General features: G+C 35.9%; 1 protein-coding gene across 1 annotated transcript in view; it reads left to right on the top strand.

The window, feature by feature from the left end:
• The window catches only part of PPP2R5A (protein phosphatase 2 regulatory subunit B'alpha), a 99615-nt gene that overhangs the window by 65593 nt on the left and 9197 nt on the right, over positions 1 to 24825 (top strand). The window contains exons 4-8 of the mRNA XM_036844133.1: positions 17008 to 17100; positions 20537 to 20667; positions 22166 to 22225; positions 23154 to 23262; positions 24074 to 24127. Coding sequence (XP_036700028.1) covers positions 17008 to 17100; positions 20537 to 20667; positions 22166 to 22225; positions 23154 to 23262; positions 24074 to 24127 — 447 coding nt within the window. The remainder of the gene's footprint in view (positions 1 to 17007; positions 17101 to 20536; positions 20668 to 22165; positions 22226 to 23153; positions 23263 to 24073; positions 24128 to 24825) is intronic.

Here is a 24825-nt window from a genome sequence, read left to right as displayed (position 1 = left end):
CCTAAGAGACCTCTGGGACAACATTAAACGCAACAACATTCGCATTATAAGGGTCCCAGAAGGAGAAGAGAGAGAGAAAGGACCAGAGAAAATATTTGAAGAGATTATAGTCGAAAACTTCCCTAAAATGGGAAATGAAATAGCCACCCAAGTCCAGGAAGCGCAGAGAGTCCCGTACAGGATAAACCCAAGGAGAAACACGCCGAGACACATAGTAATCAAATTGGCAAAAATTAAAGACAAAGAAAAATTATTGAAAGCACCAAGAGAAAAACGACAAATAACATACAAGGGAACTCCCATAAGGTTAACAGCTGATTTCTCAGCAGAAACTCTACAAGCCAGAAGGGAGTGGCATGATATACTTAAAGTGATGAGAGGGAAGAACCTACAACCAAGATTACTCTACCCAGCAAGGATCTCATTTAGATTTGATGGAGAAATCAAAAGCTTTACAGACAAGCAAAAGCTAAGAGAATTCAGCACCACCAAACCAGCTCTACAACAAATGCTAAAGGAACTTCTCTACATGGGAAACACAAGAGAAGAAAAGGACCTACAAAAACAAACCCAAAACAATTAAGAAAATGGTCATACGAACATACATATCGATAATTACCTTAAACGTGAATGGATTAAATGCTCCAACCAAAAGACACAGGCTTGCTGAATGGATACAAAAAGAAGACCCATATATATGCTGTCTACAAGAGACCCACTTTAGACCTAGGGGCACATACAGACTGAAAGTGAGGGGATGGAAAAAGATATTCCATGCAAATGCAAATCAAAAGAAAGCTGGAGTAGCTATACTCATATCAGATAAAATAGACTTTAAAATAAAGAATGTTACAAGAGACAAGGAAGGACACTACATAATGATCAAGGGATCAATCCAAGAAGAAGATATAACAATTATAAATATTTATGTACCCAACATAGAAGCACCTCAATACATAAGGCAACTGCTAACAGCTATAAAAGAGGAAATCGACAGTAACACAGTAATAGTGGGGGACTTTAACACCTCATTTACACCAATGGACAGATCATCCAAAATGAAAATAAATAAGGAAACAGAAGCTTTAAATGACACAATAGACCAGATAGATTTAATTGATATTTATAGGACATTCCATCCAAAAACAGCAGATTACACGTTCTTCTCAAGTGCGCACGGAACATTCTCCAGGATAGATCACATCTGGGGTCACAAATCAAGCCTCAGTAAATTTAAGAAAATTGAAATCATATCAAGCATCTTTTCTGACCACAACGCTATGAGATTAGAAATCAATTACAGAGAAAAAAACGTAAAAAACACAGACACATGGAGACTAAACAATACGTTACTAAATAACCAAGACATCACTGAAGAAATCAAAGAGGAAATCAGAAAGTACCTAGAGACAAATGACAATGAAAACACGATGATCCAAAACCTATGGGATGCAGCAAAAGCAGTTCTAAGAGAGAAGTTTATAGCAATACAAGCCTACCTCAAGAAACAAGAAAAATCTCAAATAAACAATCTAACCTTACACCTAAAGGAACTAGAGAAAGAACAACAGACAAAACCCAAAGTTAGTAGAAGGAAAGAAATCATAAAGATCAGAGCAGAAATAAATGAAATAGAAACAAAGAAAACAGTAGCAAAGATCAATAAAACTAAAAGCTGGTTCTTTGAGAAGATAAACAAAATTGATAAACCATTAGCCAGACTCATCAAGAAAAAGAGGGAGAGGACTCAAATCAATAAAATTAGAAATGAAAAAGGAGAAATTACAACAGACACAGCAGAAATACAAAGCATCCTGAGAGACTACTACAAGCAACTCTATGCCAATAAAATGGACAACCTGGAAGAAATGGACAAATTCTTACAAAGGTATAACCTTCCAAGACTGAACTAGGAAGAAATAGAAAATATGAACAGACCAGTTACAAGTAATGAAATTGAAACTGTGATTAAAAATCTTCCAACAAACAAAAGTCCAGGACCAGATGGCTTCACAGGTGAATTCTATCAAACATGTAGAGAAGAGCTAACACCCATCCTTCTCAAACTCTTCCCAAAAATTGCAGAGCAAAGAACACTCCCAAACTCATTCTATGAGGCCACCATCACCCTGATACCAAAACCAGACAAAGAAACTACAAAAAAAGAAAATTACAGACCAGTATCACTGATGAATATGGATGTAAAAATCCTCAACAAAATACTAGCAAACAGAATCCAACAGCACATTAAAAGGATCATACACCACGATCAAGTGGGATTTATCCCAAGGATGCAAGGATTCTTCAATATACGCAAATCAATCAATGTGATACACCATATTAACAAATTGAAGAATAAAAACCATATGATCATCTCAATAGATGCAGAAAAAGCTTTTGACAAAATTCGACACCCATTTATGATAAAAACTCTCCAGAAAGTAGGCATAGAGGGAACCTACCTCAACATAATAAAGGCCATATATGACAAACCCACAGCAAACATCATTCTCTACGGTGAAAAATTGAAAGCATTTCCTCTAAGATCAGGAACGAGACAAGGATGTCCACCCTCACCACTATTATTCAACATAGTTTTGGAAGTCCTAGCCACGGCAATCAGAGTAGAAAAAGAAATAAAATGAATGAAAATTGGAAAAGAAGAAGTAAAACTGTCACTGTTTGCAGATGACATGATACTATACATAGAGAATCCTAGAAATGCCACCAGAAAACTACTAGAGATAATTAATGAATTTGGTAAAGTTGCAGGATACAAAATTAATGCACAGAAATCTTTTGCATTCCTATACACTAATGATGAAAAATCTGAAAGAGAAGTTATGGAAACACTCCCATTTACCATTGCAACAAAAAGAATAAAATACCTAGGAATAAACCTACCTAGGGAGACAAAAGACCTGTATGCAGAAAACTATAAGACACTGATGAAAGAAATTAAAGATGATACCAACAGATGGAGAGATATACCATGTTCTTGGATTGGAAGAATCAATATTGTGAAAATGACTATACTACCCAAAGCAATCTACACATTCAATGCAATCCCTATCAAATTACCAATGGCATTTTTTACGGAACTAGAACAAATCATCTTAAAATTTGTATGGAGACACAAAAGACCCCGAATAGCCAAAGCAGTCTTGAGGGAAAAGAACAGCTGGAGGAATCAGACTCCCTGACTTCAGACTATACTACAAAGCTACAGTAATCAAGACAATATGGTACTGGCACAAAAACAGATACATAGATCAATGGAACAAGATAGAAAGCCCAGAGATAAACCCACGCACCTATGGTCAACTAATCTATGACAAAGGAGGCAAAGATATACAATCGAGAAAAGACAGTCTCTTCAATAAGTGGTGCTGGGAAAACTGGACAGCTACATGTAAAAGAATGAAATTAGAATACTCCCTAACACCATACACAAAAACAAACTCAAAATGGATTAGAGGGGCTTCCCTGGTGGCGCAGTGGTTGAGGATCTGCCTGCCAATGCAGGGGACACGGGTTCGAGCCCTGGTCTGGGAAGATCCCACATGCCGCGGAGCAACTAGACCCGTGAGCCACAATTACTGAGCCTGCGCGTCTGGAGCCTGTGCTCCGCAACAAGAGAGACCGCGATAGTGAGAGGCCCGCGCACCGCGATGAAGAGTGGCCCCCACTCGCCACAGCTAGAGAAAGCCCTCGCGCAGAAACGAAGACCCAACACAGCCATAAATAAATAAATAAATAAAAATTAAAAAAAAAAAATGGATTAGAGACCTAAATGTAAGGCTGGACACTATAAAACTCTTAGAGGAAAACATAGGAAGGACACTCTTTGACATAAATCACAGCAAGATCTTTTTTGATCCACCTCCTAGAGTAATGGAAATAAAAACAAAAATAAACAAATGGGACCTAATGAAACTTCAAAGCTTTTGCACAGTAAAGGAAACCATAAACAAGACGAAAAGACAACCCTCAGAATGGGAGAAAATATTTGCAAATGAATCAATGGACAAAGTATTAATCTCCAAAATATATAAACAGCTCATTCAGCTCAATATTAAAGAAACAAATAACCCAATCCAAAAATGAGCAGAAGACCTAAATAGACATTTCTCCAAAGAAGACATACAGACAGCCACGAAGCACATGAAAAGATGCGCAACATCACTAATTATTAGAGAAATGCAAGTCAAAACTACAGTGAGGTATCACCTCACACCAGTTAGAATGGGCATCATCAGAAAATCTGCAAACAACAAATGCTGGAGAGGGTGTGGAGAAAAGGGAGCCCTCTTGCACTGTTGGTGAGAATGTAAATTGATACAGCCACTATGGAGAACAGTATGGAGGTTCCTTAAAAAACTAAAAACAGAATTACAATATGACCCAGCAATCCCACTACTGGGCATATACCCAGAGAAAACCATAATTCAGAAAGACACATGCACCCCAATGTTCATTGCAGCACTATTTACAATAGCCAGGTCATGGAAGCAACCTAAATGCCCATCGACAGACGAATGGATAAAGAAGATGTGGTACATATATACAATGGAATATTACTCAGCCATAAAAAGGAACGAAATTGAGTCATTTGTTGAGACGTGGATGGATCTAGAGACTGTCATACAGAGTGAAGTAAGTCAGAAAGAGGAAAACAAATATCGTATATTAACGCATGTATGTGGAACCTAGAAAAATGGTACAGATGAACCGGGTTGCAGGGCAGAAGCTGAGACACAGATGTAGAGAACAAACATATGGACACCAAGGGGGGAAAACTGCGGTGGGGTGGGGATAGTTGTGTGCTGAATTGGGCGATTGGGATTGACATGTATACAGTGATGTGTATAAAATTGATGACTGATTAAAAAAAATAAAAAAATAAAGCAGGATTGCAAAAAAAAAAAAAAGCTCTACTCTGGATATATATGTTTATAGTTAAAAATCTTTCTAGTAACTAAATTTTGGTATACAGTTTTTAAATTTGGCTGTCAGATGGTCTGTTAAATGCGAAGTGAACTGATTGATAGGATTTGTCAGTAGCTACATCATTATTTAGTCGTACTTTTTTTAGAGTGGAATGTTAAAGCTGTTCTGATGAATGAAATTATAGAGAGTGTAGCACTGATGAAGTTTTCTCAATGAAAATTTCTTTCCTTGTTGTTAATATACCTTGAATCATGTCACCTGGAATTTTTTTTTTTTTTACTAAAAGTTTACATTTTACATTTAGCTTATCAGGTCTTTGATGCTAGAAATTAATTTGCCAGGATGAAAAATAAACATTAAATTTAGTTAATGAGGGGAATAATCTCAAGTAATTTCAGACCTTTCAAATTTTTGTTTCTTCAACCTTTTTGTGAATTTTCTAAAAACGTGCTAATTTACAATTTCTTTTTACTTTTTTTTCACACTGTAATGGAAATACTAATGAACAATGGAATAAATGGTATAAAGAAACACAGAAGAAAAGAACAAAAGAAAGGCCATTTTAGCACTGAGGATAGTGGATTGGCCATATCTTTTAATTTACTGAGTATTATATGATAATTACTGATGTAAAACAGCTATAAGTTATTTTTAAATTTTCTTTCCTAAGTATTATTGCTTTGTATTTATTGAAGACCAACAAGACAGTAATTTTCTATATACCTACTTCTAGATAATTAGGCATGACTGCTATACTAGCCTGGAATACAGGCAGGTTATGTAGTAGTTTTATTTTCTTTTATCAACTATCTTCTTTTTTGGCACAGATAATTAAGATGTAATTATGTAGGATACTGAATAGAACACAGACCTTTTTAGGATAACTTGATTTGAGGAACCAGAGGCTCTTCTTTATGATCTGTATTAAGTAGAAATTTAAAGTGGGGACATATATATTTTATAATGTACACCTTCACATCCAAATAGCTCTTGACCAGATGCTATATTTTAAATATTTGCATGTTCTAAGAATCAAAAATTATAGGGACTGTGACTTAATGCACCAATACTTAGGCACAGAAATAGAAAAGGAACATCTTTTATCCTTATTTTAAGGTTGAGAAACATTTTCATTACTTTGACCTTTTTAATTGTAAATAGTTGTTATTAATTATCTTTTTAATTATTATGGTTAAAAGAGCAGCGGAAAAATAGGCTGATCATATTTAAGTTATTCAAGGTTTGTGTAGAATATGTCCTATTTTTAAAAGGAGAAAAAAAAAAAACCCAGATTCTTATAGAACTAAGATTTTGTTAGTGTTTGCTATGTCCCAGGCAGTGTTCTAGGCACTTAATATCATCATTGAATTTAGTATATGTTAATTCTTATATAAATTCTTTCAAATATTAAATCAATTTTTAAAGCCCCATTTAAATTAGCTTCCTCTTAATGGAGGTTGGAAAACATTCAGTCAGCATACTCCTGGAAAAAGAGCCTTTGTGTATTTGTAAATCATTAAAGTTGCTTTTAAGTCTCCCTTTCTAAGCCAAACATTTCTAGTTCCTTTAGCTTTTTGTATAGGTCTTATTTTCAAATACATTAATGATCTATGCTGTTTTGTGGTATACCTTCTAAAATCTTTCATTGGTAAAGACCAGAATTTTATATATTTTATTTTAACTACCTTAGGAATGGCACAGTCAGTACTGAATAGAATGCTAAGATTATCCTTCTTTCCTTACAGTTTTTAGTTATCTTTCATCTTTTAGGGTATTTTTTGGATTACAAGAATAGGAGGACCTTGAACATACGTGAAGATTGCCATTTTATTAGAGAAATAAGCCCATTGCTGAAAGTATCTATTGTCCCTTTGCAGCACTGTTTGTTAGGTTCTTGGAGCAAATTATTTTTTCATGTGGAAGAACATAGAGAAACTTTAATACAGAAATACAGTTTCTCAACTATGATTTTCATTCATTCAGCAAATATTTATTGGGCATCTGTTGTGTTTCAGGCATTATTCTAAATATTGGGGGTAAAGCATTGAAGTAATAAGCAAACTGTCTTACACTCTAGGGGAAAAGAATAAATAATACTATGTCAGGGTGTGATAAATACAAGAAAAAAAGTAATGCAGGATAAAGGGTATAGAGACAGTGACAGTGGGGGCGGGGTACAGTTTTATAAGCATAGTCTTAGTTGTGCCATATTGAAGATTTTTAGCTCTGTAGGTCACTCGTGTTTTTCTACCTCTGTTTGGGATTACTCAACATGTATTTAACCTTTTGTCATCATCTCTTCAGTGGTGCTAAGTTGGTTGCATAAAAACTTTTTGCTGCTCATCTTGACTGGTCACTTAATTAATGTTCACTGTATCAGGTAAGTGATGCAGATGAAAACTGTGTAGGAAATGATATGTCATATCTGTAATAGGTGCAGGTTTCAACTGTATATGTGATTTAGAGGATTCATTTTGATCTGGAGCTTGATGTCATGTAAGTCTCCCAAAAGACGTGCTATTACTGTTAAAACTAATAAGGCTTAAGCCCTGAATTTCTGGTGTACATCTTAAGAGGTAGAATATACAGGTGAATGCATGCCATGCTTGACTCAGGGCTAACTTGGCCCCTCCTTACCACAGCTTTTAACTTGGAATCTACATAAAGAGTCTCTGATTTCATACCCACCAGCCCCTACACTACACCATCTTCTTGAGACATCTACCTTTCTTATAAAAGCCCTCCTCTTTCTTCTCGATTTGTCCAAAATCACACCTAATGCAGGGCTCAAGTTTTATGTCCTCCTTAAAACTTTCCTGTTGACCTTATTCCACAATGATATAGCCCTTTTCTAAATGTCTCCTAAACTCATAGTTTGTGACATATAGTTTTTGTGTATATACTATTTTATATGGTTTTTTTTGTCTTACCTCCCCAGTACATGAATGAGCTTTTTGGAGCTTACCTGCTATCTGTTCACGCTAAACATAGTTAAAGGAAAATTTGTTTCTTCTACCCTCAACATTTCTGACACCAAATATATAGATTTTCCGCACCAAGAAATTCTCCAGCTCTCTGTGAACATCACCTGGGTGTCCTACAATTTATTCATTCTGACACTAACTACCCAGAGTTAGCAAGGACCCCAGGGGTTAAGGGCTCAGTCCAACAAGACTGGGGTCTTGCCATCACTGCAGATGGCCGTCGAGAGTCTGGGCCTCCCATACTTCTGACTAACTGACTATAAATCTGGGGTTACCATGACCCACTCTTCTGGTTCAGTAATTTGTTATAACAGCTCACAGAACTCAGGGAAACACTTTACTTACTGTTACCAGTTTATTATAAAGGATATAACTCAGGAACAGCCAAATAGAAGAGATGCATAGGGTAAGGTGTGGAGAAGGGGCTTGGATTTTCCATGAAGCACCCTCCCAGCACTTTGATGTGTTCACCGACCCAGAAGTTCTTCAAACCCCTTTGTTCAGGATGTTTCTGATGGTTGTATCACGTAGGCATGATAAATTAAATAATTGACCATTGGTGATTAAACTCAATCTTCTTCTCCTCTTCCTGGAGGATGGGGCTTGGGCTGAAAGTTCCAACCCTCTGATACTGTGGTTGGTTCCTCTGATAACCAGCCTTCATCCTCCAGAGTCACCTCATTAGCGTAAACTCATAACCATAAACTGTGGTTGAAAGGGGCTTATTATGAATAACAAAAGATCTTCTTCTCACTCTTTATTGCCTAGGAAATTCCACGGGTTTAGGAGCCCTCTGCCAATAACCAGGGATGAAGACCAAATATATATTTCTAATTTTATCACAATATCACAGTAGCCCAGTATTAGAGATGAAAATAGGCACTGAGCAGGTTGTGCCAGTGAAACTGCATAGCAGTTTGTGAGAATGTACTAACACTTCACAGGACTCTGTGATAATTTTTGTGTATCTTTTTGCATGTGTTACCCCAAAGCAAAATTATCTATGTAGTTGGTTGATTAGAAAATTATTTATAAATAAAAAATCGATATCAACTTCTATTTTTTCTTGTTATATTCTTTTTTTTAAGGGTAAATTTTTTTTTATACAGCAGGTCCTTATTAGTTATCAATTTTATACACATCAGTGTATACATGTCAATCCCAATTGCCTAATTCATCACACCACCACCACCACCCCCCCACCACTTTCCCCCCTTGGTGTCCATACGCTTGTTCTCTACATCTGTGTCTCAATTTCTGCCCTGCAACCCGGTTCATCTGTACCATTTTTCTAGGTTCCACATATATGCGTTAATATACGATATTTGTTTTTCTCTTTTTGACTTACTTCACTCTGTGTGACAGTCTCTGGATCCATCCTTGTCTCTACATATGACCCAATTTCGTTCCTTTTTATGGCTGAGTAATATTCCATTGTATATATGTACCACATCTTCTTTATCCATTCGTCTCTCGAAGGGCATTTAGGTTGCTTCCATGACCTGGTTATTGTAAATAGTGCTGCAATGAACATTGGGGTGCATGTGTCTCTTTGAATTATGGTTTCCTCTGGGTATATGCCCAGTAGTGGGATTGCTGGGTCATATGGTAATTCTGTTTTTAGTTTTTTAAGGAACCTCCATACTGTTCTCCATAGTGGCTGTATCAATTTACATTCCCACCAACAGTGCAAGAGGGTTCCCTTTTCTCCACACCCTCTCCAGCATTTGTTGTTTGTAGATTTTCTGATGATGCCCATTGTAACCGGTGTGAGGTGACACCTCACTGTAGTTTTGATTTGCATTTCTCTAATAATTAGTGATGTTGAGCATCTTTTCATGTGCTTCTTGGCCATCTGTATGTCTTCTTTGGAGAAATGTCTATTTAGGTCTTCTGCCCATTTTTGGATTGGGTTGTTTGTTTTTTTAATATTGAGCTGCATGAGCTGTTTATATATGTTGGAGATTAATCTTTTGTCCGTTGATTCGTTTGCAAATATTTTCTCCCATTCTGAGGGTTGTCTTTTTGTCTTGTTTATGGTTTCCTTTACTGTGCAAAAGCTTTGAAGTTTCATTAGGTCCCATTTGTTTATTTTGGTTTTTATTTCCATTGCTCTAAGAGGTGGATCAAAAAAGATCTTGCTGTGATTTATGTCAAAGAGTGTTCTTCCTATGTTTTCCTCTAAGAGTTTTATAGTGTCCAGCCTTACATTTAGGTCTCTAATCCATTTTGAGTTTATTTTTGTGTATGGTGTTAGGTAGTGTTCTAATTTCATTCTTTTACATGTAGCTGTCCAGTTTTCCCAGCACCACTTATTGAAGAGACTGTCTTTTCTCGATTGTATATTTTTGCCTCCTTTGCCATAGATTAGTTGACCATAGGTGCGTGGGTTTATCTCTGGGTTTTCTATCCTGTTCCATTGATCTACATTTCTGTTTTTGTGCCAGTACCATATTGTCTTGATTACTGTAGCTTTGTAGTATAGTCTGAAGTCAGGGAGTCTGATTCCTCCAGCTCTGTTTTTTTCCCTCAAGACTGCTTTGGCTATTTGGAGTCTTTTGTGTCTCCATACAAATTTTAAGATGATTTGTTATAGTTCCATAAAAAATGCCATTGGTAATTTGATAGGGACTGCACTGAATCGGTAGATTGCTTTGGGTAGTATAATCATTTTCACGATATTGATTCTTCCAATCCAAGAACATGGTATATCTCTCCATCTGTTGGTATCATCTTTAATTTCTTTCATCAGTGTCTTATAGTTTTCTGCATACAGGTCTTTTGTCTCCCTAGGTATTTTATTCTTTCTGTTGCAGTGGTAAATGGGAGTGTTTCCTTAATTTCTCTTTCAGATTTTTCATCGGTAGTGTATAGGAATGCAAGAGATTTCTGTGCATTAATTTTGTATCCTGCAACTTTACCACATTCATTGATTAGCTCTAGTAGTTTTCTGGTGGCATCTTTAGGATTCTCTATGCATAGTATCATGTCATCTGCAAACAGTGACAGTTTTACTTCTTCTTTTCCAATTTGTATTCCTTTTATTTCTTTTTCTTCTCTGATTGCCGTGGCTAGGACTTCCAAAACTCTGTTGAATAATAGTGGTGAGGGTGGACATCCTTGTCTTGTTCCTGATCTTAGAGGGAATGCTTTCAGTTTTTCACCATTGAGAATGATGTTTGCTGTGGGTTTGTCGTATATGGCCTTTATTATGTTGGGGTAGGTTCCCTCCATGCCCACTTTCTAGGAGAGTTTTAATTATAAATGGGTGTTGAATTTTGTCAAAAGCTTTTTCTGCATCTATTGACATGATCATATGGTTTTTGTTTTTTTTTTAATTAATTAATTTATTTATTTATGGCTCTGTTGGGTCTTCATCTCTGTGCGAGGGCCCTCTCCAGTTGCGGCAAGCGGGGGCCACTCTTCATCATGGTGCATGGGCCTCTCACCATCGCGGCCTCTCCTGTTGCGGAGCACAGGCTCCAGACGCGCAGGCTCAGTAATTGTGGCTCACAGGCCCAGTTGCTCCACGGCACGCGGGATCCTCCCAGACCAGGGCTTGAACCCGTGTGCCCTGCATTGGCAGGCAGATTCTCAACCACTGCGCCACCAGGGAAGCCCGATCATATGGGTTTTATTCTTCAATTTGTTAATATGGTTTATCACATTGATTGATTTACGTATATAGAAGAATCCTTGCATCCCTGGGATAAATCCCACTTGATCATGGTGTATGATCCTTTTAATGTGTTGTTGGATTCTGTTTGCTAGTATTTTGTTGAGGACTTTTGCATCTATATTCATCAGTGATATTGGTCTGTAATTTTTTTTTTTTGTAGTATCTTTGTCTGGTTTTGGTATCAGGGTGATGGTGGCCTCATAGAATGAGTTTGGGAGTGTTCCTTCCTCTGCAATTTTTTGGAAGAGTTTGAGATGGGTGTTAGCTCTTCTCTAAATGTTTGATAGAATTCACCTGTGAAGCCATCTCGTCTTGGACTTGTGTTTGTTGGAAGATTTTTTTTAATTTATTTTTTAAATTAATTAATTAATTTAATTTTGGCTGTGTTGGGTCTTCGTTTCTGGGCGAGGGCTTTCTCTAGCTGTGGCAAGCGGGGGGTCACTCTTCATCGCGGTGTGCGGGCCTCTCACCATCGCGGCCTCTCTTGTTGTGGAGCACAGGCTCCAGACGCGCAGGCTCAGTAGTTGTGGCTCACGGGCCGAGTTGCTGCGTGGCATGTGGGATCTTCCCAGACCAGGGCTCAAACCCGTGTCCCCTGCATTGGCAGGCTGATTCTCAACCACTGCGCCACCAGGGAAGCCCTGTTGGAAGATTTTTAATCACAATTTCAATTTCATTACTTGTGACTGGTCTGTTCATATTTTCTATTTCTTCCTAGTTCAGTCTTGGAAGGTTATACCTTTCTAAGAATTTGTCCATTTCTTCCAGGTTGTCCATTTTATTGGCATAGAGTTGCTTGTAGTAGTCTCTTAGGATGCTTTGTATTTCTGCTGTGTCTGTTGTAACTTCTCCTTTTTCATTTCTAATTTTGTTGATTTGAGTCCTCTCCCTCTTTTTCTTGATGAGTCTGGCTAATGGTTTATCAATTTTGTTTATCTTCTCAAAGAACCAGGTTTTAGTTTTATTGATCCTTGCTATTGTTTTCTTTGTTTCTATTTCATTTATTTTTGCTCTGATCTTTATGATTTCTTTCCTTCTGCTAACTTTGGGTTTTGTTTGTTCTTCTTTCTCTGGTTCCTTTAGGTGTAAGTTTAGATTGTTTATTTGAGATTCTTCTTGTTTCTTGAGGCTTGAATAGCTATAAACTTCCCTCTTAGAACTGCTTTTGCTGCATCCCATAGGTTTTGTATTGTCGTGTTTTCATTGTCATTTGTTTCTAGATTTTTTTTGATTTCCTCTTTTTCCTCTTTGATTTCTTCAGTGATCTCTTGGTTATTTAGTAACATATTGTTTAGCCTCCATGTGTTTGTGTTTTTTACGTTTTTTTCCCTGTCATTGATTTCTAATCTCATAGCGTTGTGGTCAGAAAAGATGTTTGGTATGATTTCAGTTTTCTTAAATTTACTGTGGCTTGATTTGTGACCCAAGATGTGATCTATCCTGGAGAATGTTCCGTGCGCACTTGAGAAGAAAGTGTAATCTGTTGTTTCTGGATGGAATGTCCTATAAATATCAATTAAATCTATCTGGTCTATTGTGTCATTTAATGCTTCTGTTTCCTTATTTATTTTCATTTTGGATGATCTGTCCATTGGTGTAAATGAGGTGTTAAAGTCCCCCACTATTATTGTGTTACTGTCGATTTCCTCTTTTATAGTTGTTAGCAGTTGCCTTATGTATTGAGGTGCTTCTATGTTGGGTGCATATATATTTATAATTGTTATATCTTCTTCTTGGATTGATCCCTTGATCATTATGTAGTGTCCTTCCTTGTCTCTTGTAACATTCTTTATTTTAAAGTCTATTTTATCTGATATGAGTATTGCTACTCCAGCTTTCTTTTGATTTCCATTTGCATGGAATACCTTTTTCCATCCCCTCACTTTCAGTCTGTATGTGTCCCTAGGTCTGAAGTCGGTCTCTTGTAGACAGCATATAGATGGGTCTTGTTTTTGTATCCATTCAGCAAGCCTGTGTCTTTTGGTTGGAGCATTTAATCCATTCATGTTTAAGGTAATTATCGATATGTATGTTCGTATGACCGTTTTCTTAATTGTTTTGGGTTTGTTTTTGTAGGTCCTTTTCTTCTCTTGTGTTTCCCACTTAGAGAAGTTCCTTTAGCATTTGTTGTAGAGCTGGTTTGGTGGTGCTGAATTCTCTTAGCTTTTGCTTGTCTGTAAAGCTTTTGATTTCTCCATCGAATCTGAATGAGATCCTTGCCGGGTAGAGTAATCTTGTTTGTAGGTCTTCCCTTTCATCACTTTATGTATATCATGCCACTCCCTTCTGGCTTGTAGAGTTTCTGCTGAGAAATCAGCTGTTAACCTTACGGGGGTTCCCTTGTATGTTGTCGTTTTTCCCTTGGTGCTTTCAATAATTTTTCTTTGTCTTTAATTTTTGCCAGTTTGATTACTATGTGTCTTGGAGTGTTTCTCCTTGGGCTTATCCTGCATGGGACTCTACCCTTCCTGGACTTGGGTGGCTATTTCCTTTCCCATGTTAGGGAAGTTTTCGACTATAATCTCTTCAAATATTTTCTCGGGTCCTTTCTCTCTCTCTCTTCTCCTTCTGGGACCCTTATAATGCAAATGTTGTTGCGTTTAATGTTGTCCCAGAGGTCTCTTAGGCTGTCTTCATTTCTTCTCATTCCTTTTTATTTATTCTGTTCTGCAGCAATGAGTTCCACCATTCTGTCTTCCAGGTCACTTATCCGTTCTTCTGCCTCAGTTATTCTGCTATTGATCCCTTCCAGTGTATTTTTCATTTCAGTTATTGTATTGTTCCTCTCTGTTTGTTCTTTAATTTTTCTAGGTCTTTGTTAAACATTTCTTGCATCTTCTTGATCTTTGCCTCCATTCTTATTCCGAGGTCCTGGATCATCTTCACTATCATTATTCTGAATTTTTTTCTGGAAGGTTGCCTATCTCCACTTCATTTAGTTGTTTTTCTGGGGTTTTATGTTGTTCCTTCATCTGGTACATAGCCCTCTGCCTTTTCATCTTGCCTATCTTTCTGTGAATGTGGTTTTTGTTCCACAGGCTGCAGGATTGTAGTTCTTCTTGCTTCTGCTGTCTGCCCTCTGGTGGATGAGGCTATCTAAGAGGCTTGTGCAAGTTCCCTGATGGGAGGGACTGGTGCTGGGTAGAATGGTAAATTTTTTTTTAATTTTATTTATTTTTGACTGTGTTGGGTCTTCGTTGCTGCGCATGGGCTTTCTCTAGTTGCAGCGAGCAGGGGCTACTCTTCGTTGCAGTGCGTGCGTTTCTCATTGTGGTGACTTTTCTTGTTTCGGAGCATGGGGGCTCTAGGTGCACGGGCTTCAGTAGTTGTGGTGCGCCGGCTCAGTAGTTGTGGTTCGCAGGCTCTAAAGCAGAGGCTCGGTAGTTGTGGCGCACGGACTTAGTTGCTCCACGGCATGTGGGACCTTCCTGGACTAGGGCTCGAGCTCGTGTCCCCTGTATTGGCAGGCAGATTCTTAACCACTGTGCCACCAGGGAAGTCCTCTTTATATTCTTAATTCATACTTAACATTAAATATTAAGTTAGATAATAATTAGACCAGATAAGCATCACTTTTTTTGCACAGTTGTGCAAAGATGAATCAAAGAAAACAATATTTACTCAGATCCCAAAACTGTTGTTAGCCTTAGCATATTATTGAACTCACTGCAGTAAAAATTTGCTATTCTGTGGTGAATGATAGAGCTCAGATCTGGTAATGCTTTTTGTATGTTGTGAGGTCTGTAAATTCAGTGTAGCAATTTTCCCCGCCTCCCTTCTATATTGTGGCCTAACTGGCTACCTAAATGTTTATTGAATGACTATTTTTACTTTGGGATCTAATCCTCCTTTTTTGTTCTTAGGGTGCCAGCTTGATATGTTGTTTAATAGCTAGTAAATTAAGGCACATTTTGTGCTAGACTCCTGCCTTTTATAGCTATTAGGTTACCATAGAAAAAAACTTTAGTGTTTTTGCCTTTCTCCTTGAAAGGTAGATGTAGGTGTGATGTAGGTAAGTTGAAGTAAACATTAATTTTAATTCTGATTCGTGGTAGAAAGTGAATATTTTGCTATTACAATAGTCCCCCTTTATCCACGGTTTTGCTTTCTGCAGTTTGTTACCTGGGGTCAACCGCAGTTCGAAAATATTAAGTGGAAAATTACAGAAGTAAACAATTCATAAGCTTTAAATTGTGTGCCATTCTGAGTAGCATGTTGAAATCTCCCACCGAGATGCGAATCATATCTTTGTCCAGCATATCCAGCCCATTAGTCACTTAGGAGCTATCTCTGTTATCAAGTCGACTGTTATGGTATTGCAGTTCTTGCGTTCAAGTAACCCTTATATTTTACTGAGTAACAGCCCCAAAGTGCGAGAGTAGTGATGCTGGCAGTTTAGACATGCCAAAGAGAAGCTGTAAAGTGCTTCCTTTAAGCAAAAGGCGAAATTTCTCAACTTAATAAGGAAAGAAAAAAAGCATATGCTGAGGTTGCTAAGATCTATGGTAAGAATGAATCCTCTATCTGTGAAATTCTGAGGAAGGAAAAAAAATCGTGCTAGTTTTGCTGTCACACCTCAGACTGTAAAAGTTATGGCCACAGTGCTTAGTTAAGATGGAAAATTCATTAAATTTGTGGTTAGAAGATATGAACAGAAAATAGGGTTTGGTGCCATTTGAGGTTTCAGTCATCCAGTGGGGGGTCTTGGAACTTAGCTCCCATGGTTAAGCGGGGAATACTGTATTTTTAAGATGTTTGGCACTTTTTAGTTGAAGGCTTGTTAGGACTTCTAGTTTATTCACTGTGGTGCATAGACATTTCTTCCTGAGCCCTGTACTTATATGACTTGGTTCATTACTTCCCAAGTGTGGATTAGATATCCTGGTTTCGATTTAATTTTTTCCCACTGTAGTTTTAATAGAAAAACTTGAAGTTTTTCTCTTTTTTTAAATTGGTATTGATACACTGCTCCTTATAATTCAGTTTACTCTTACCTGGAGGTTTCTGATCCTGCATTTAAGGAACTCTGGAGATTAAGCTGAGGTAGGTTAGTGATCCACTGGAGAAGGGTTCCCGGTGAGTATGGAGTGCAAGATAGTCTTCTAAATTAAATATTTTATAGACATCGTCTTTGTTTTCTGGCTCCTGTAAGTTAATATTTTCAATGAATGATGCAACGCAATAAATAAATCCCAAAATCTACAAGCTGAGGAGACCAAACTGTGCATGTATATTTAGTTTTTTAAAAACTGTTACCAACTCATGACATTTTTTAATGAGATCTGAAATATCCTAACTAAGTTGGTAAGGGAGGTGTGTTTTTGGTATGAAGTAAGGACTTAGGGTAAAATTTTATAGGCATCATCTTAACTTTTATTTCACTTTGTCTTGTAGTTGGTGTATGAATTCTTCTTAAGGTTTTTGGAGAGCCCTGATTTCCAGCCTAGCATTGCAAAGCGATACATTGATCAGAAGTTTGTACAACAGGTAAGGAATTCTTCTGTCTTAAATTTTTATATTCATCTTAGCAATGATTTATTAACTTGTGATTAAAATAGTCTTTCAAAACTTTAAGGATTTCTGTTTAACAGCACTTAATATTCTTGCCAGGCAATGAGAATAAAAGTAAGTAGCTTTGAGAATACAAGAGTATTTTTGAATCAAGGGTGGCCTTCTAGTGAAGTCAGTCAAATTATCCTATCCAATCCTAAATCCTCATAGTTGTTTTATAAAGACCAGAAAAGCAAGCCTTTCTGGAATATCTAACTTAGAATATTTGCTATAACTAGGGGGGAAATTTTTTTAAAAATCTTTAAATCTTTGAGCTTGAACTTGACATATGGTTCTAAGCACTGTGACTTTGAAATGACAGAGGGTGGAAAAAACAGAAGTGGAATTATTGTTAGAAGTGTGGGCTTTATGCATTCCTTTCCTATCACCAAGTGTCACTTACCTTTCCTTTTTTTTTTTTCCCCTCTTCCCATCTTAGGCATTCTAGCCACCCAGTTCCTAAACCACAGATAAAATGGGATCTTTAAGAAGAAAAGGAGATAGAGTTAAACATATGTGATACCTTCTTTCTTTTTATAAGTTGATTATTAGTTGGTTTTTTTGGAACCTAAATACTCAAAATGAGTTTCTCAGAATGTGTTTATTTTTATTTTCAAAATCTTTTCAACAATTTAAAGGCCTCTTTTTAACTATGTGGACTTTGCTGGCCCTAGACAAAATTGTGAAGTAGACCAAACCTCTCTGGGTCCATTTTCTCTTTTGAAATACTTATCTGTAAGTTAGGTCTCATTAGGAATTCTCCTCTTCTAAAGTAATCAGCATTTTAAAGAAAGGTAGGAGATGGGTAGAAGGGTAGTAATGAAGTGCTGAGGCCAGGATTAAAGATCATTACAAGGACGTTTGCTACCCTCTTCCCACCATTGTGTGTCCCCTAGGATAAAGATTATACAAGCATGAGTTCCACATATTTGGAGTTCATTTTTGGTCATTACCTGTAACTACCATATAAAGTATTTTGACTAGTAGCTGTGAAGTATTGATAAATGAAGAACATTGTCAAGAATATGTCCTTCAGCCATTCAAGTAGTTCTTCGTAAACTATGAAGAAATATTAGGTGTGTGTTAACAGTAAAATGTTAATTTCATTTCAATAACAAGTTAAAAGCACTCAGATTAAATGGAGCTATGTTATTTTGGTAATTGCAAATGAATGCATATTTATTTCCTTCTGTAGCTCTTGTGTGCTACAGAAGGAATACAGTGTATTAAGGAACTTTAGTAATGCCATGTTAAATTGTATTTAAGATAATAGCAGGTTGAGTGGAACAATTGCCTTAGGGCTTCCTCACTCTGGAGCTTGAGGTGTTTTGGCTGCTGGATTATTCAGTGGATTTGAGGGGGAACAAGAAGAAAACTGGTAGGGTAGGACCCATTTTCTACGTTCTACTCTAAGTGCCTGAATTATCTGAGAAGCCAAGGCCCAATAATTTGTTTCTAGCAGTTTATATCACTGTGATTTCACAGATCACTGCTCTGAGGTATTCTTAGTGTGTTGCTTCAATAAATATTACTGTGAGAATTCTCAGCTTTTGTATTTTGAAATTATTTGATTAGGTGGTAAGTTTAAGACTTAGAACTACAGGAGAAAAATCTAAAGTATAAATTTGGACATTTATTATTTCAAGAGAAGAAAACAAGTGTGTAGTTCCAGGTTATGTTCAAATCATAGGATTTCAGAAGAAGGAAGCTAAGAATTATTGAGTGCTTTTTATGTGCCAGGCTCTGTCCTTATATGCTTTTATATAAAGAGCTAGACCATATCCAAATTCACAGAGCTAGAAAATGGCACAATCAGGATTTGATTATATTTGATTATATATAAATAGATTGTAAATTTGATTATATAAAATAGATTGTTTTATTTAGATTGTAATATTTCAAAATAACTTATTTAAATAGATTTGACACTTAGCTAAACAACACTTCTCTACTATTTTACGTTGACCCTGAGGATCAACTTGTATTACATTATGTTTGTTCTTGAGTTAGACATAGCGACCTTAAAAATTAAGGGTTCCTTTTATTAATTTCAAAGCATATCTTCCAAGTAAACCCAACATCAGAACTTGGATTTGAGTGTCTTAAGTGAATAGTTTAGCTATTTTAATTAGAATAATTTTTAAGTGACTTAAGTATATTAACATAAATTCTCACACTCTATGGATATTTTTTGCTGGAGCCGCATGCAGTACTTAATAATCTAGCAAACAACAAATGCAAACTATAAACCAGACACTTTAGGGTTATATAAATGTGACTAAAGTCATCACTACTCTCAAAGAATACCCACTCTTGTAGGAGAGATACACATGTAAACAATTACATATAATTCAAGACAGAATGGAAAAAGAACTTAAGGTTCAGAGCATGCCATCATGACTGTAATTATCAATCCCAAAGTACAGAACGTAAAATTCCTTGACAACTTCATAGGTAATTGTATTCTATAAAGAGAGGTTATTGTATATTTTTTCCTAAGAAAATCCAGTGTTTCATTTAAAATACAGTAATACTTTTTTTTGACTGAATAATTTCAGTTTCTTTACCGTTTTAAAATGGAAGTTTGAGCTTTTGAGTTTAAATTTTTCAAAGATCTGTTTGTCCTGCCTTTCCTGAAGCGTTGTGTAGAGGCGTAGGAAAATGCTGATTTGGCCACTTTGAACTGGTTTAAAACTTTTCAGCCATTTGGTAAGCTGACTTTAAATAAAAGTCTGTGGTCTCATCTTTTATTTCAGTGTTATTTCATGAATGATTTTCACTCTGTTAGCATATATCTACCAATATTTTACCTATTAACTAAATATTAATTTTTGAGCTGATTGCATGGTGACTTGAATGTTTTTAGTGTAAGATCACAAAAAAAAAAGAAGCCTTAGTTTGTATAAATTTTCCTAGTAAACTAGAAATACGCATTTGTGCATGTGTATTTTTTAAACTTCATTTATTTAACAATTTGCGATCTACAAGCTTAAGATTCTGTATGTAGTTTTGACATACTATCAAAAAGCATTAAAAAACTCTCACATTTCAACACTTTAAAATTATGAGCCATGTTTAGTAGTCAGGAGTAGGTCAGCATTTTAAAATGAGTGGCAAGGCCAAAAAACAATATTCCACTTCTTGAAGTGTTTATATTATTTATTGTGTGTCATTTTTCAAAATAAAATTAAAAAAATACTCCCTAAGCTTTTCTTTAGCTTCATTATTTAGCAAGAATAAAGTCAATCTGACAAGGCAGAATCTTTTTAAAACTTTTAAAGCTTTTGTGGATTATCTTAAAATCAAAATTAGAATAGAGTGAAGTTTTAGCTCGATTATTTTTAAAAAGTAATTTCTCAGATTTTTTTTAAAGCTCCTGGAGCTTTTTGATAGTGAAGATCCCAGAGAACGCGACTTCCTGAAGACCGTTCTGCATCGTATTTATGGGAAATTTCTTGGATTAAGAGCATTCATCAGAAAACAAATTAACAACATTTTCCTCAGGTAAATTGGTTGTATATTCGTATACAGCACTTTTTTTTCCCTTCCATATTTTCTTTTTATTCCAGTTCTTTTAGGTTAATTTTTTTTAATAAATTTATTTGTTTTATTTATTTATTTTTTGGCTGTGTTGGGTCTTCGTTGCTGCATGCAGGCTTTCTCTAGTTGGGGCAAGCAGGGGCTACTCTTTCGCTGTGGTGCGCGGGCTTCTCATTGCGGTGGCTCTCCTGGTTGCGGAGCATGGGCTCTAGGTGCGCGGGCTTCAGTAGTTGTGGTGCGTGGGCTCAGTAGCTGTGGCTCGCAGGCACTAGAGCGCAGGCTCAGTAGTTGTGGCACACAGGCTTAGTTGCTCCGTGGCATGTGGCATCTTCCCGGACCAGGGCTCGAACCTGTGTCCCCTGCACTGGCAGGTGGATTCTTAACCACTGCACCACCAGGGAAGCCCCGTTAGGTTAATTTTTAAAGTCTGAAACTTAGAAACTTAACTGATAGTATTTGAGTCATTTTTAGCCTGTTTTGTGGATATCATTTGATTGCATCTAACTTTTTCTTGTAATTTCTCATCTAAGTGGATAGTAGTAATGAAGACAGTTTTTAATAGATAATACCAGTGTTGTTGATGTTTAAAACTTATTGAGAGGAGAGTTTGTCTGGTTATCTATTTGAGCACTTGTTTAAAAAATTTTGTATAAATACTATTTAAATCAGTAGCTCTTGGCAGTATTTTCATTCGATTTTCTGACAAAGCTAATTAAATTTATCTTGACTACTTTATCAATGAAATCTATTGAGTAGTTGCTTCAGATTAGGAGATTTTGCTTTAATACCCAAATTTCATGTTTGGCTTGTTTGTTTGAGTTGACGATGTGGCAAAATTAGGCTACCATTTTCACACTGTAACAGTCAGAGATGAGAAATATTGCCTCCTCTAGAGAGAACATCTTTGTCCAGCTCTCTGTCGTTCTCTGTGGGGCCCTGCCCATCATTTATGGTATCTTCCCTGCCTATCCTGTCATCATTTGTGTCTATGACTCCTTACTTTAAAGGCGACCCTAATCTTAGAAAGCTAGTCAGCCTGTGTAGTTTAGGCTTAGAGAAATTCTGAATAAAAGTGGCTTTATTACATGAGTCCTTTTCTCTTAGAGTTACCTGTGAGTAGAGGTTTCCTATTTTAAAAAGTATTTCTTTGAGAAGACCCATCTTTCTTATAAATATTAAAGTAAAATAAAATATTCCAGACTAAATTATACTGTTATCTTAATATATAGCAAATTTTAGCAAAAGTATATGTGGTTTAATAGGAAATAGACCTTCTTTTATAAGATTGCTAAGAAGTAACTGATTGGGGGCAAAATAGCTTACAAAGAATTCATTCCTAAAGTGTGCTTGAACATTTCTTATATTTGCCCCTTAGATTTCTTTGTACCTTCCTACATCTTTCTCTCAGTTTAATTTTCTGGTGTTTGATTTTTCTTTATATCAATCTTTATTTTAAATTTAGGTTTATATATGAAACAGAGCATTTCAATGGTGTTGCTGAACTCCTTGAAATATTAGGAAGGTAGGTCAGTTTTTTGTTCTTTTTAAGAATTAAGTAACTTTGAATGCTTTATGTATTAAAATAGCTGGGATTGGAGAAATTATTTCGTATTTTAGAGTTTGAATATATAGTATAAGGCATAGTTTCTCAACTGAATTCTTATTATAGCTTTTTAGGGGGTCAGCATATTAAAATAGTGCCATGCAAGACATCTGTTTCAGAATAGACTTGTGCTTTTGAAGCTGTGGCATATTTTATGCCTGATCTTGCCAGACCGCCTCAGAAACCTATAGGATCTGATTGGGAAGAGACGAAATGAGTTACAGTGATTCTTTGATGAAGTTGTAGGAATTCTTGTTCAGATGTTGACAGATCATTCCTATACATCTGTTCTTTTTAGAAAAATCTACAGCCTTTGATTTTAGTTTATATGAACATTTTTGCCTTCCTTATTCACCACATAGCAGTATTAACATGAGAGAAGTTTAGACCCTCTATTTATGTTTAGAGAATGGTTTTTGTCTCCTCTGTTAATATTTAGAGAATGATTATGGAGAGAACTACTTCTTAATTTCAGATCTTTCAATAAAGTAAGAGAAACTACCCATTTACTTTAGAATATATTGAAAATTCTAACAATATTGTGATATTGACTCTCCTGTGCTTTAGAGAAGAAAAATAAAGGCATGAATAAGTGATAGGCTTTATAGAAAACGTAAAGTTGTTTACTGGGACATTAAATTGGCAGTCCTCGTTTTCTTTTGGGATCACTGAATGACTTAAAGTAGCAGACTTCATAGTGATAGTCTGCCTAACGTAGTTTGCAGATGTGTAAGTCATTCAACACCAGGACTGAAACAGAGCAGTTCCTAGGTACTTGGGGATGTAATAACTTTTAGAAATAAAGTAGTAACTACGTAACCCTTCCCCTGCCTTTTTTTCCCTCCAGTATTATCAATGGCTTTGCATTGCCACTGAAAGCAGAACATAAACAATTTCTAATGAAGGTTCTTATTCCTATGCATACTGCAAAAGGATTAGCTTTGTTTCATGCTCAGGTAAGTTGCAGGAGATTTCAGGTGAAATGAATGTTGTTTCAAAGACTGATATAAAGGCAGAGAAACTGAGAAATATTGAGGTGGCAATTTTAAGTATATTTAAGCAATTTGCTTTTGTAAGTTGCCCAAAGCAAATTTTTACTATATCATAATTTTTAAAGCATTATGATATTCAGTGTTCTTAAATAAGCTGAATGAACTGTAAGTATAGATGTAGGAAAGATCAAGTTCTTTTCTGGTCCAGGCCCTAACCTAATTCACTGTGTGACTTTGATAAATCCCACATATCTGCAGAATGTTCCATCTAGCCTCAATGACCTAGTTAGAGAATGGTTTTAGTTTCCTCTATTAATACTCAAAGAATAATATCATATCAGCATAGGCATACATGTTAGAAACATGCTGAAAAACTAAAACGTTAGCTGTAGTCTTATTTCAGTCAACTTTATTTATCTGTGTATGTATCTATTAATTTAGTGGGCTATAGTTACACTTCTGGTTTGTAAGACAAAGACAGTTGCTTTTAATTCCCCAAAGAACTGGTCTGCCACCTAAATGATATCGAAAGATTGATATGTCCAACTACATTTTCTTTAATATTTCAGTTAACTTAATATTCAGAAGTTACTACTGAAAAAAGGACATCTTTTTTGAAGTAGAAGTTACTTGCACAATTATGAGTATATTCATTTTTATATATTGCGATAAAGTTTGTCAAAATGAGGTAGTTTTGTTAGCTAAATATAAAAATCCTGCATTACTAAACGTTATTTCATTCAGTAATATTTATAAACTGTCCCTTGTATTTTAGCTAGCCTACTGTGTTGTACAGTTCCTGGAGAAAGATACAACACTAACAGAACCTGTAAGTGTTTTACTTATTTTTATGTTTTTGGTCTACATTGTAGCATTTTATTTTAGCTTTCTTTATTCCCCTATAGAGTTACCAAACAGTAGTAGTAATATATTTTAAACTAAAATCATTTAGAAGAAGGAAAGTGAGGTTAATCTATATTCAGAGAATAAGACTGGGATGGGAAGCTCTCATGAGTTATGTCCTGAGTAACTTAAATGTAGATTAAAATTAATATATAGTAGTTAAGATGTGTGAGGACAGGATCAAATGGCTACAGTAAAATTTTATATACATGGTACCTTCAGTGATAATCTTTTTAATCTTCATTCACCTTTTGAAATTAAAACATACTGTAAGGGTCCCAAAACTATTCCCTTGAGTTTTGTTTGTTCTTTAGAAATAGAATTTCCCCTCTTATTAACGGTAAACCACATGATAGGGATTGAAAACATTTCCTTGCCTTTGGTGATTAAGATATAATCTTGGAATAAAGATTGTTTACTTTATGAATCAACATAGCAATTCAGTCTTTGAATTCTGCTGCTTACTAATTGTCTGTAATACAAAGATTCAGGAGAGAATAAAAAAGTTATCATGAAAATTGAAGATTCAAGAAAAACAAAAGATAAGTTTAGGGAAAAACAGAAAAGGATAAAAACATAGAAAACAACATTTTAACCTTGGTGAAGTATTTTGAGAGAGTGTTT

The sequence above is a fragment of the Balaenoptera musculus genome, chromosome 1, assembly GCF_009873245.2.
Source record: "Balaenoptera musculus isolate JJ_BM4_2016_0621 chromosome 1, mBalMus1.pri.v3, whole genome shotgun sequence".
In the NCBI taxonomy this organism is placed as follows: domain Eukaryota; kingdom Metazoa; phylum Chordata; class Mammalia; order Artiodactyla; family Balaenopteridae; genus Balaenoptera; species Balaenoptera musculus.
The sequence above is the reverse complement of the archived record's forward strand: the minus strand, read 5'-3'. Positions and strand labels throughout refer to the sequence as shown.